The sequence below is a fragment of the Hippopotamus amphibius genome, chromosome 11 (genome assembly GCF_030028045.1).
Source record: "Hippopotamus amphibius kiboko isolate mHipAmp2 chromosome 11, mHipAmp2.hap2, whole genome shotgun sequence".
Taxonomy (NCBI): domain Eukaryota; kingdom Metazoa; phylum Chordata; class Mammalia; order Artiodactyla; family Hippopotamidae; genus Hippopotamus; species Hippopotamus amphibius.
In genome coordinates, this window is record NC_080196.1 from 74,110,171 (window position 1) to 74,124,504 (window position 14,334).

Below are 14,334 nucleotides of genomic sequence, written 5' to 3' on the forward strand. Positions count from 1 at the left end.
AGAATTCTGTGAGGGGGCATCCAAAGGACGGGTTCCTTGTATGTGCATTACAGGTCAGTATCAGCAGTTGTCACTCCTCCTTAGCTTATTTGCCTTTTCAGACTTCAGGAGATGGATAATGACCTTTCAGTGGGAAACCCAACGTTTTGGAAAGAGCAGTACTTTCCCTAGAATAATGGACATAATTATGATTCTTTTTACATAGAAATGGTGGAATTTTGCAACTTCTTGCCAAAGGTTTGGGATGTGGCATTTGTTGAACGCGTGTCGCTTCCTCGTTTGAATAATCTCCCTCCCTTGTGGCCTAAACGTATCACTTTTAATGAATCAAGATCGGGTAGGTCATCATTTCTGTCTTAAAATATCTGAAGAATGAATTCAGAGACAGGTCATTTGGGCCTTTAGATTCCCTCGACACCCCTCAGCCTCCTGCCTGTTTCTCCTTTCGTGCTTTCAGGGCCTCTTGTGGGATTTGTGTCTTGACGCGGGGGAGCAGCATAGCCCTGCTGAGCTCCTCGCAGCCTGTGGCTCATGTGCCGCTGCCCCTGGAGACAATTCACTCTCTTGCTTCTCTGCCGATTTTTTTAAGTGGCTTTTCCACCAGGTATCTTGGGAGCCATGGTTGTTTCTCGACAGCCCCTGTTTCCCTGCGGGATAACTGATTGCAAGGTCACGCTGGCTGTGACCCTGGCCAGCTTGGTGAAGCTCGGTGGCCTTGCTGATGGGATGAGTCACACTGTGGCCACTGTCTTCCCTCCCCCCCCCCCCCCCCCCGTGAATTTTCTGATGTCCATGTGACTCTCACATGGGGAATAGGAGTGGCTCTTAAGTAATCTTTACACAAGAGGTTTTACATTTTTCTTTTAAGATTCTGAGGTGATTTTCCTTCAAGTGAGCACGTCTTGCTTTTTACTTAAATCTCGAGGACAAGGTATTCTTGCTCCTCCTTCTTATGGTTTTTTCTTCACGTTACTCATGGTGTGCTGATATTAATTAACCTTCACAGATATGGAAATGTTCTTTCGCTATTTAGACCTGACACAGTTCCTTATACAGACGTGCAAAAATAGAGCCTTAGTAATCACAGACTCGCATACTGTCTTGCTTTCCTCTGTGCGGATTCTTAGTGATTCATATGTGGAATTGCAGCTTCCTCTTACTAACAGATACACTAACAGTAAGTAGAAATCATGTAAATAAGGAATTTCTATTACCTCCTTTGCTGACTGACTTGACAAATCCATCGTGGTCAGTTTTAATTAATATTTGTCAAAATGTTAAACTAACCAAGTGTCTCTTGCTGTTACTTCACTTTGCAGGTACCCTTGGAAGCGTCTGTGAATGGGGCTTGAGTGGGTGCCTTTTGCTGTTGAAATCTGTGTTATCCCTGAGGCTCTAACGAACCGAGTTTTGTGTTGACTTTTGTAGATGTTTTCACAGTCCTGCGTTTGGTATGGAGAGTGTGGAATTGCATCTGGAGATAAGAGGTACAATTGCAGATATTCTGGGCCACCAAAGCCATTGCCAGAGGACGGCTATGACCTGGTGCAGGTGAGTTAGTTGTCTTGGGAGTTGGGATCTCTGCTAATCAGAGATCCTCTGCAATCATACCTTAAATATTACCGTGCGGTGGGGTCAGAGGTGAAACGGAATAGGCTTCTCTTGTCCCAGACTCTTATCTATCACACAGAGAAGATAACGTAACTCCAGAGGTGTTATTTTTCTGGGGCTGACTCTGCCTTGCTCATAAAGTTTCCCAACAGCAGGTTACTACCTAGGGACTTATCTTGGTACCTCCAGTGTTGCTCTTTGCAGCTTCTTCAAAATACACTCGAAGTTAGCTCTTTTTGTCTCTAGAGTTCAGGACTTGAGTGGACGAGGCTGCTAAGTGGCTGTGACTCGCTTGTCCTCTGTTCACTTTAGTGATTCATCTGGTTTCCACGGAGAGCCCATGAACTTTGGCTGCTACCAGGAATCTGTTTCCTGTCTCTTTCACCATCCCTGATACACAGGAACATTAGAAGAGAACTGGGAAAATCCAGGTGGAAAGACTGGTTTTCAAGGCTGTAGTAATCTAAAATCCAGCTGACACGCTAGCGGGTCTCCTGGACTTACCTTGGTCCTTTCATCAGAATTATTAAAGGCATTTGACTTTCCCTGGAGTGACTAATGGAAAGAGTAAATAGCATTCTGGTTAAACTTTACCAAATAACCTAAAAAAAGAGGTAAAATGATTGTCAAGGGAGGAAAGTGAGCTTCCCAATTAGAAAAAAAATTTGAAATGCCTCTACTGCCTCTGTTTTTGTGCATCCCTAGTTATAAACAGTAAATCTGATAGCCTTTTAAAAGATTTCTGCAGGAACTTTGCATATAGGTGTTTCACCCTGTGTACTTAAAAGGGATGATATGAATAAAATGGTCTTATCTCTGAAGAATGTTTGTCATTATTTAACTGTGCGACTCTTATGTCCATGCTTTCTCACCCGAAAGGAACTCTGTCCAGGCTTCTTCTTCGGCAACGTCAGTCTTTGCTGTGATGTTCAGCAGCTTCGGACACTGAAGGACAACCTGCAGCTGCCTCTGCAGTTTCTGTCCAGGTGGGTTGACCGCCAGGCATGCAGAAAAAATGGGTTTAAAAGTTTTTGTTTTAAGAACGCTATCTTACGACTTCTCAGAAACAAAGAATAACTTCTGATAAAGTCATAATTATCAGACTTAGTTCTCTGTCTCTCTTCACATTCAGAGTTGCTACTTAGTTTTCCTCTGACATGTCTTCATCCCAAAGGGGACCTGCACTGGGGTCTGGGTTCTTTCAGACTTGAGCCCCTTTGTGCTGTGGGGAGGAGACACTTTTGGGGGTCCTGCCCAGGTGTCTGACCTGGGACCCTCCTCTGTGCAGTCCTCTGTGTCACCCCCCCCCCCCCCCCCCCCCGCTTTGTGCGTGGTTTCCTCTTCCTGTGGTGGCCCAGGCCTCGGTAGGTCCCACCTTTGGTACCTGCTCAAAGCTTGTTTTGGCAGGGTCGGCTGGTTTCGTCAAAATTAGTTTGCTGTCCAGTGTGTTCTCTGTGACCAGGGCAGTGAAAAGGGCTGTGCAATAGATGTTCTCTAAGCTTACCCAGCAGTTCTCAAATGTGCAAAAGAATGAGCTGGTGGTGGTCTTTAAAATAGCACACAGTGTCCACTGAGGACCTTGCTTCTTCCCAGGTTTTCAGTCAGTAATATAGAGTGGAAAACCGTCCGTAAATTGTTCTCTCTGGGCAACAAACAGTATAATAATAGATCAAAACGTTGAGACTCTAATCAGGCCAGCTTATCTTGTGGAAGGAAAGCTAGTGGATGTTGCTGGAGCGAGATTGGAGCTGTCATTCAGCCAAGATACATTTATTTAGTACCTGCTCTATGTGAGGCATTATGAGCGTAAACATCAAAAGATAACCAGGTCTTCCCTGTGTTGTCAGAGGTAGCAGAGCTTTATTTATAATGGCAAACAATGAGATGTTAATATGGAATATTATGCAGATATCCAAATTGATGATCATAGACATTAAAGGGAGTAACATTGGAAAGAGGTTTGTAATTTATGGAAAGTGGTAGAAAACTGTGCACCCCAAGAGCGATTTCTGTTTGAATGGTGTAGTTGTCATTCCTGTTTCTCACAGTAAAGCACAAGACCCCTGAAGGAGAGTCTGTGCATGTGGCTCCTTCACTAGACCAGAGGCTTTCTTTCTTTCTTTTTTTTTTTTTTTCAATTTTATTTATTTATTTATTTAGGCTGTGTTGTGTCTTCGTTGCTGCGCATGGGCTTTTTCTTGCTGTGGAGAGTGGGGGCTACTCTTCGTTGCGGTGTGTGGGCTTCTCATTGCAGTGGCTTCTCTTATTGAGCACAGGCTGTAGGCACGTGAGCTTCAGTACTTGTGGCACGCAGGCTCAGTAGTTGTGGTGCATGGGCTTATTTGCTCCGCACGGGCTTAATCGTCCCAGACCAGGGCTTGAACCCATGTCCCCTGCATTGGCAGGCGGATTCTTAATCACTGCGTCACCAGGGAAGCCCAGGGCAGTTTTTAAAGATGTGTCTTTATTTTAACGTGAGGTTTTAGGTTTGGAATTGCTGGGTTTGATATGTCCTCATGGTAATCCATTTGCCATTTTACAGTAAATTTTAAACATTGTCTATTTTGAATCATCTTTTTGCTGGCCCTTTTACCCATGATATCATACAAAATAGTTTACTCTTTCTTTAGATGTCCTTCCTGTTTTTATAACCTAATGAACCTGTTTTGTGAGCTGACATGTAGCCCTCGACAAGGTCAGTTTCTGAACGTTACAGCAACTGAAGATTATGTTGATCCTTCCACAAACCAGACGAAAACAAACGTAAAAGAATTAGAATACTATGTTGGAGAGAGTTTTGCCAATGGTAAGTAAAATTTTAAGTTATTCCTCTTTTATATTTGGTATCAGGACAGTGGATCAGGTTGTCCCTTTTTGTTATCCCATCAACTCTGTGAAAACGACAGTTTTTTGTTCCACAAGCCATGAAATGTGAGTTGTTGCTTTGCTTGTATTCTGGGACTTGAGCTGCAACCTATAAAACAATCTCCTTAAAGTATTTGCTTTAACTTCTTCCTAAGTGTGAGTTCCCACAGGGAAATTCTTAATGTGTGCAAGTTTATTTCTATACACTTTAGAAGCCTTTGGAACTTCGGTTCTCATGGACATGAAATGCATAACTTCATAAATCACTGCAAGACTAAGGAGATAGGGTGGAAGGTAGAACTTGTTGGCAGAGGAGAGGTTTTGACTATGAAGAAATAGATCACCAGAAGGGAAAGTAAGCAGGTGTAATAAATAGGATAAAGGGTACCCCAGCAACTAAAAGTCATAGAACATTCTGGAAAAGACCATGTCATGTTTGTTGAAAATGACTAAAATGAAAGAATTCTAAAAGAATAGGACACTAGGGGAAAAGAATGAACAGATTAGAAATAGAACCAACTGGATCTATTTATGAAAAATAGTCATTTAAGTGGATTAAAAGATAGAAGATTAGATGCAGCTGAATAAGGAATGTGCCCCAAAACAATTGATAAAATAAGAGAATAAGAATTCAGCAAAGTTGTTGACTATAAGAGCGACATATGAATTTAATTATAATGATCAGTTAAAAATGTAACAAAAAATTTAATAGAAAAAAGATCCCATTCACAAAAGCAACAAAAAGTAAGGTACCTAGGAATAAATCTACCAAAAGATATGACATAAAAGACAACCTGACAGGATGAAGAGAGATCACTCTGTGTAGAAGCAGAACCATGCATGTGGACAGTTGATATATAACAGGTTTGTTGTCACAAATCATTAAGGGAAAGAGTGGGCTAGTTGCTGAATGGAGGGAGAAATTAATTATTATATTCATCTAATTTTTATTTATTTATTTTAATTATTTATTGGCTGTGTTGGGTCTTCGCTGCTGCACATGGGCTTCCTCTAGTTGCAGCGAGTCGGGGCTACTCTTTGTTGTGGTGTGTGGGCTCCTCATTGTGGTGGCTTCTCTTCTTGCAGAGCACGGGCTTTAGGCGCATGGGCTTCAGTAGTTGCAGCACATGGGCTCAATAGCTGTGGCACACGGGCTTGGTTGCCCCGCGGCATGTGGTATCCTCCTGAGGCAGGGCTTGAACCCGTGTCCCCTGCATTGGCAGGCAGATTCTTAACCACTGCGCCACCTAGGAAGTCCCTAAGTTTTATTTTTGATTATTGTAGTAAAAATCCTAATCTTGGAAATTTTTAGAAGTAAATATAGAATGGCTTTATGACTTTAAGGTAAGAAAGGGTTCTAGACAAGAGAGGAAAGCAGAAACCAGAAGTGAAAGGATTTATAAATACAAATAATTAGCATCTAGAGCAGTCAGTGAAGTGCAAATTAAAGCAATGAGCTAACATTTCATGCATCAGATTGGCACAGATTTAAAAATTGGTTAATTCCAAATATTGTTGAGAATGTGGAACAAGAGGAATGCTAATATACTACTCCACTGGTAACCGTAACTTGGTGCAAGTGTTTGAAAACCATTTGAAAAACAGTTTTGCAATACCTGGTGAACTTGAAGATAAATACACCCTCATCGCAGAAATTCCACTTAGAGATGCCTACCTTAGAGAAACTCTTAATGCAAGTAAGGAGGGAGAACCATAGAAAAACGTTCATTGTAGCATTTCTGTGAATGAAAAACTGGAGACATTAAGAGAATGAAAAAACAAGCAGAGACAGGGAGAAAATACCTGCAAAAGACATAATCTCATAAAGGACTGTTACCCAAAATATATGAAGCATTCTCAAGACTCAACAATAAGGAAGTGAACAACCTGATTGAAAAATGCACAAAAGACCTGAATAGACACCTTACCAAAGAAGATATATGGGAAAAAAATTAAATTTAATTAAATTTAAAAAAAGAAGAAGGTATATGGATAGCAAATAAGCATATGAAAAGATGCTCAGCATCATATGTCATTAGGGAATTCTAAATTAAAACGAGATACCACTACACATCTATTAAAATGGCCAAAATCTTAAACACTGACACCCTGAAATGCTGGTGAGGATGTGGAGCCACAGGAACTCTCATTCATTGCTGCTGGGAGTGCAAAATGGTACAGCCACTTTAGAAGACAGTTTGGCAACTTCTTAGAAAACCAAAAATATTCTTACCATACGTTCCAGCAGTCGTGCTCCTTGGTATTCACCCAAAAGAGATGAAAATGCATGTCCACATGAAAACCCACACGTGGACGTTTGTAGCAGCTTTATGCATAGTTGCGAAACTTGGAAGCAACCAATAATGTCTTTCAGTAGGTGAATGGATAAACTGTGGTACATCCAGACAATAGAATATTATTCAGTACTGAAAAGAAATGAGCTGGCAAGCCATGAAGAGACATGGAGGAAGCTTAAATGCATGTTACTAAGTGAAAGAAGCCAATCTGAAAAGACTACACACTGTGCGATTCCAACTATATGACACTTTGGAAAGGGCAAAACTAAGGAGATAGTAAAAAGATCAGTGGTTCCCAGGGGTTGGGGAGAGGGAGAAATGAAAAGGTGGAGCGCACGGGATTTTTAGGTCAGTCAGACTAATATTTGATACTATAATGGTGCATATGTGTCATTATACATTTGCCAAAACTCAAAGAACCTACAGTGAACCCTCACGTAAACTGTGGACTTTGGGCACATGTGATGTCAGTGTACATTCATCATTTATACAAATGTGCAACTCTGGTGCTGTTGATAGTGAGGAGGTTGTGCTTGTGTGGAGACAGAGGTTATATGGGAACCCTCTGTGCTTTCTGCTCAGCTTTACTGTGAACCTAAAACTGCTCTAAAAAGTAACAGCCATTAAAAAAAATGGAGACACTAAGTGCTAATTAAGAGGAGAACAGATAAGTATATTGGACCATAGTCATAGTCTACAGTGTTAAAATGTAGGAGTTAGAATTGTGCCAGTCACGTGAATGACACTTAAAAATATTGACTGAAAGTAAGTTACAGAATATATGTGGTATGTTCATATTAAGCAGCACTACATATTTATGGATACAGTATATTATCAAAGTACCCATCCTGCATGGGAAAAATAAACATCAAATTCAGGATTGTGATTACCTTACTGAAGCAAGGATGCTCATAAGGAAGAGGTAGTGAGGGAGCCTCACTATATCTAGAATGTATTTTTTTAAATTTGAGGCAAATGTAAAACAGTAAGATTGGTATTGGTGGGTGGTAAGTAAATAAGAATCATATTCTCCATATTTTCTGTATGCTTGAAATATTTGATAAAATTAAAACCTGAAAAACCAAATGGTTATCTGGAAAATGTGAGGGAGTTACTCAGAAAACAGCATTGAGATACAGAGTTCTGGAAATCATGGAAGAAGTGCATGTGGGGTAAGGTGAGGAGCTCCAGAAAGAATGCTGGGAGAGACAGTAAGCAAAAGGATAATGGCTGGGGATTTTCCAGAACAGATAAGAGACAAATCTTCAGACTTAGGAAAAGAAAATGAATCCTTAAACCAGATGAATTAAAACGAAATGGAACTACTGATGGTCCTGTGGTTAAGACTTGGCACTTCCACTGCAGGGGGCTCAGGTTTGGTCCCTGGTCACGGAACTAAGATCCACCGTGTGGTGTGGCCAAAAAAAAGAGAGAGAATATATATAAATCAATTGTATTTCTATACACTTGAAATGGACAATCTGAAAGTGAAATTAAGAAAACATTTCCATTTACAATAGTATCAAAAAGAATAAAACACTTAAAAATAAGTTTAACAAAAAAAGGTGTGAAACTTATACTCTAAAAGCTAAAAAACATTATTAAAAGAAATTGAAGAGGGTCTTTGAAAATGAAAAGGCATTGCGTGTCCATGGATCGAAGACTTAATATTATTGTAAGATGGCAGTACTCCCCAAATTGATCTACAGAGCCAGTGTAATCCCTATCAGAATCCTAACCAACTTCTTTGTAGAAATGGACAGGCTGATTTTTAAATTCACATGGAATTACAGGGGACCCAGAAGAGCCAAAACAATCCTAAAAAAAAGAACAAAATGGGAAGTATCACACTTCCCAGTTTTGAAATTTACTACCAACCAGTGGAAATCAAGATGGTATGGTACTGGAGTAAGGCTAGACATGCAGAGAAAAGAGACAGAATTGACAATAATCCCATATATCTATGGTCATCTGATTTTTGACAAGGTTGTCAAGACCAGTCAGTGGGGGAAAGAATAGTCTTTGCAACAAATGGTCTTAGATAACTGGATAGCCACATGCAAAAGAACAAAGTTGTGCCCTTACCTCACACCATATACAAAAATTAACTTAAAATGTTTGCAGCAACATGGATGGACTTGGAAGCATTGTGCTAAGTGAAATAAGACAAAGTTTAATACTGTATGATCTCACTTATATGTGGAATCTAAAAAATACAACAAACTAGTGAATATAACAAAAAAGAAGCAGACTCAGATACAGAGAACAAACTAGTGGTTACCAGTGGTGGGGTGGGGGCATACATAGGGGTGGGGGAGTGGGAGGTACAAACTGTTGGGTGTAAGATAGACTCAAGGATGTATTGTACAACATGAGGAATATAGCCAATATTTTGTAATAACTGTAAATGGAGTGAAACCTTTAAAAATTGTATTTAAAAACTTAAAACAAATCAAAGACTTAAATGTAAGAGCTAAAACTAGAAAACTTTTTTTTTTAATTTTTTAAAAATTTAATTTTTTTGGCTGCCTTGGTAGGTCTTCATTTGCTGCTCACGGGCTTTCTTTAGTTGTGGCAAGCAGGGGCCACTCTTTGTTGCAGTGCATGGACTTCTCATTGCAGTGGCTTCTCTTGTTGTGGAGCACAGGCTCTAAGGCCTGCGGGCTTCATTAGTTGCAGCACGAGGTCTCAGTAGTTGTGGCTTGTGGGCTCTATAGCGCAGGCTCACTAGTTGTGGCGCATGGGCTTAGTTGCTCTGTGGCATGTGGGATCTTCCCAGCCCAGGGCTCAAACCTGTGTGCCCTGCGTTGGCAGGCGGATTCTTAACCACCACTGTGCACCAAGGAAGTCCCTAGAAAACTCTTAAAACACCAGGATTAAAAATTAAAAAAAAAAAAAGAAAACATCAGGATGAATCTTCATAACCTCAGATTTGGCAGTGGATTCTTAGACGTGACAGCAAAAACGTGAACAAACAGAAGGGGGAAAAGAGATATCTTGGACTTGATCAAAATAAAAACCTTGTGCTTCAAATAATACCATCAGAAAGAGGCAGAAATAATATTTGTAAATCATATATTTAATAAAGACTTGTATCTAGAATATACAGAGACCTCTAACAACTCAACAAGTAGATAACACAATTAAAAAATGGGCAAAGAGCTGAGTAAACATTTCTCCAAGGATATTATACAAGTGCCAATAAGCTCATGAAAAGATGCTTGAAGTCATTAGTCATCAGGGAAATGCAAATCAAAACCACAATGAGGTACGACTTCACACCCACTACAGTGGCTGGAATCAAAAAGACAACAAGTGTTGGTGGGGATGTGGAGAAATTAAAACCTTCATACACTGCTAGTGGGAATGTAAAATGGTGCAGTCACTTTGGAAAACAGTCTGGCAGTTCCTGAAATAATTAAACATGGAGTTACAATATGACCCAGCAATTCCATTCAAAAGAGAAATGAAAACATACGTTCATAATAGCCAAAAGGTGGAAACAACCGAGATATCCACTAAGTGATACATAAACAAAAAGTGGTACGTCCATACGACGGAATATTATTTGACTATAAAAAGGAATGAAATACAGACCCATGGTGCCACGTGGATGGACTTGAAAACGTAATGCTAAGTGGTAGAAGCCAGTCACAAAAGGCTATATATTATATGATTCCATTTATATGAAATGTCCAAAATAGGCAAATGTATAGGGACAGAAGTAGATTAATGGTTGCTTAGGGCTTGAGGGATGGGGAGAAAAGGGAGCATTAGTTAAAGGTACTGGGTTTCTGTTTTTAAGGTGATGAAAGTGTTTTAAAATTGACTGTAGTGATGATTGCACATATCTATGAATATGCTAAAAGCCGTTAAATTGTAACTTTAAATTGGTGAATTGTATGGTATGTGAATTGTCTCAGTACAGTTATTTTAAAAAGGAATCCATACCTAAATATAGCTCATAAAAAGTATAACATTCCAAAGCCAAATATCTTAAAAGCAAGTAGAGAAAAATAGAAATCACTTCAAAAGAATGACAATTGGAGATTTTCAAACCAGCAATGATAGAGGCCTGAAGGTAGTGGAATTATCACAGTTCTAAAGAAACTATCGTTCTAACTAAACTGTCTTTCAAGAATGAGACGGTGACTTTATAGGTATCTGCTTAAAGTTGAGGGGAAGAAGGTCCTGGGAAGTTTCTAACAAGCAGAGACTGGTAATTGAATTTTAATAGAGGACCCATTGCTGCTGCTGCTTTATGTGCAAAATCATTGACATTTCGTGTGTTGTCTTTATGTGTGCTAAAATAAAACCCAAAGAGAGAGTAGTGGTATTAGGGTCATTCACACGTGAACGCTGTCCTGAAACCAGTTTTTACCAGGGAAGTACCATCATTGTTCAGCTGCAGAGTTTCCTGGAATCAGCTTCACTGGCTGAAGAGGCACTGAGGTTCTTAGCTTCTCCTTCCTCGGCCTTCAGTATGCTCTTCCACGCACGGGGGATTTTACTGGGATGACGTAAGCCTTTGCCGTCTTTGACTTTTAAGTTGCTTGGAATCTGGCCTAGCACGTCACTTGCAGGGTGACAGGGCGGTTTCAGAGGTGATCTCCATTCCTGCCCTTGGTGTTTACTGTTCCAAGTCCCAGCCCGAGGCTTCTGCTTGCAGAGTGTCTGGGTTTCCAAGGTCACACGTGAGAGGCCTTCTGTAAGATCTCACCGGGTAGATTAAAGCAGCGCAGGTTTCAGTCTCTCCTTTACTCCCCTGTCAGCCATGTACAACGCCTGCAGGGATGTGGAGGCCCCCTCCAGCAATGAGAAAGCCCTGGGGCTGCTGTGCGGGAGGGAGGCCGAAGCCTGCAACGCCACCAACTGGATCGAGTACATGTTCAACAAGAACAACGGCCAGGCGCCTTTCACCATCACACCCGTCTTCTCAGGTAGGGATGAGGACCCGCAGGTTTGGTGTATTGTACTTAATGATTTTTTTTTTAAAGCCTAGGAACTTTACCCTGCAGTGGGAAGATGAATTCAGATCGCTAGGTCCTAGAGTTTCCGCCAATGAGAGAGGTTAACTAGAGTATGAGTGGAGGAGAAAGAATTGCCTTCAAGTGTTGCTACATAATTGAAGGAATAAGCTGTTTTTTAAAAAATGGGGCCTTTACAGAAGCTCTGCTATAGTATTAGACTAGCTCCTCAGTGGAGATAGGAATTGATTAAAGGTTTAGTGTGGAATGTGGTGGACTTGGACCTCGGTGACAAACCCTATGTCCAGAGTTATTGAGGTTAAGTTAAAATCTTACGGGACTAAGCAGCAAAACATAACTTAATCACGCAGAAACCTCTAGTCCTTGTTTTTCTTCCAATTGTGTTACTTCTTTCAGTGTTTTTATTATTGGGTTTAAATATAACTTAATACAAACCTTGTAGTCGTATTTTTGTATTTTAATGGAGACTCTCACTCAGCACGATCCTTCCCACAGATCTTCCCGTCCATGAGATGGAGCCCATGAACAATGCCACCAAGGGCTGTGATGAGGCCGTGGACGAGGTCACGGGGCCATGCAGCTGCCAGGACTGCTCGGTGGTCTGTGGCCCCAAGCCCCAGCCCCCACCCCCTCCTGTGCCCTGGAGAATCCTGGGTGTGGACGCCATGTACGTCATCATGTGGAGCACCTACATGGCCTTCCTGCTCGTGTTTTTTGGAGCGTTCTTTGCTGTGTGGTGCTACAGGTAATCCATTTTGTTTCTCGTCCGGAACAAAAAGAGCAAAATTACCTAAGTGGCACTTCTAGCGTTCACTTGGTAGACTTTCGTTCATTAGAATAGGAAATAAATACCTGCATTAGTACCATTCCATGAATTGCTTGTGTCCTGCAACTAGTCAACAGTCAAAGCCTATTTAGACATTGAAACATTTGAAGTTAGTTTCATTAATTTATTCAAAATGGCATGTGATTTAAAGCACCCATCCTTTGGGACTTCCCTGGTGATCCAGTGGATAAGACTCCACGCTCCCAATGCAGCAGACCTGGGTTTGATCCCTGGTCAGGGAACTAGATCCCACCTGCTGCAACTAAGAGTTTGCATGCCGCAACTAAGACCCGGAGCAGCCAAATCAATTAATTAATTAATTTAAAAAACAAACACCCATTCTTTAACAGAAAGTCCTCTGAACTGAATCTTATTCAGATCCTTTCGAATGCAATACTGTAGTCCTTTTAGATATCTGCGTCTTGACTTAGGACAACACATTTTTTTAAAACTTTTTATTTTGAAATAATTATAGACTTACTAAAAGGGTACAAAAATAGTGGAGTTTATTTATAGCCTCTGCTGGCTTACTCTAATGTTACAGCTCACATCATTCATGGTATATAATTTTATCAAAACCATGAAAATAACATTGGTATACTGTCATTGGCTAAACCATAGTCTCTTTTCAGGTTTCACCAGTTTTTCCTCTAACACCCTTTTTCTGCATTCACTTTTTGTTTTATTAGTCTCCTCCAATCTGTGACAGTTTCTCATCTTTCCTTTTCTTTTATGGCCTCGACACTTTTGATGAATGCTGGTCAGTATTTTGTAGAATGTGCCCCGATTTGGCTTTATCTGATATTTTCTCATGATTAGGTTGAGGTTAGGTGTTTTTGACAGTATCACAGAAGTGATGTGTCTTTCTCAGTGCCTCACATCAAGGGCTTATGATGTCAACATGTCTCATCACTGGTGAGATTAACCTAGATCACTTGGTTCAGTAGGTGTCTGCTGGGTTTCTCCACTGTGAAGTTACTGTTTCTCCCTTTGGAGTTGATAAATGCTTCAGGGGAGATACGTTGAGACTATGTTAATACCTCGTTTCTCCTCTGTCACCCACTGATGTTAGCATCTGTCTGGTGGATCTTGTCTTCAGCACTTATTCCTATGCTATTTGCCTAATGGCAACTTTGTATTTCCCTCGTTCCCTCTCCATTTACTAACTGGACTTACTCTGTACAGAGAGTTATCCCTTCTCTCCTACTTACTTATTTATTCAGTTATGTTTACATCATGGACTTTAAAAAAAAATATTCTGTGGTCTCTGTTCAGTACTGTCATTTAGTTTGTTGCTCAAATTTTCCCAATTTTGACCACTGGGAGCACCTTCTGGTGGCTCCTTTGTTTTTTTAAGCATGCCCTCACCTTTCTCAAGCTTGTTCTTATTTTCTGGAATCACAGGATGTTCTCATATTTGCCCTGCCCCAGCCCTAGAAGCACCCTCTTCTGCAAGGAGTCCTGGTTCCTTTCATTGGAGAATAGTGTTTAGAAACCAAGATCTAGGCAGTAGATGTGCTCATTGCTCCTGCAATATAGTGTTTACTGTGTTTTTAAAGGACCTAAAACTTTTAAATGTAAATGAGGGCTACAAGGTGAAATTATCCTTTATTAATTTGTTTTTTTAATACCCTCTTAAATTTTCCCCTGAGACTGGTGAGCAGAGACCTAGAGCAAGAGAACTTAGGGAAAGGAAGGCACCAATTAGGGAGGAAGCAAACAGGGTGAGGAAAAAGCTTTTAACAGG

General features: G+C 40.7%; 1 protein-coding gene across 2 annotated transcripts in view; it reads left to right on the plus strand.

The window, feature by feature from the left end:
* NPC1 (NPC intracellular cholesterol transporter 1) overlaps window positions 1-14,334 on the plus strand; it is a 46,720-nt gene that overhangs the window by 9,523 nt on the left and 22,863 nt on the right. For both annotated transcript variants that reach the window (XM_057698111.1, XM_057698110.1), the window contains exons 2-6: window positions 1,429-1,551; window positions 2,491-2,597; window positions 4,242-4,417; window positions 11,546-11,713; window positions 12,257-12,506. In XM_057698111.1, the coding sequence (XP_057554094.1) occupies window positions 1,429-1,551; window positions 2,491-2,597; window positions 4,242-4,417; window positions 11,546-11,713; window positions 12,257-12,506 (824 nt within the window). The remainder of the gene's footprint in view (window positions 1-1,428; window positions 1,552-2,490; window positions 2,598-4,241; window positions 4,418-11,545; window positions 11,714-12,256; window positions 12,507-14,334) is intronic.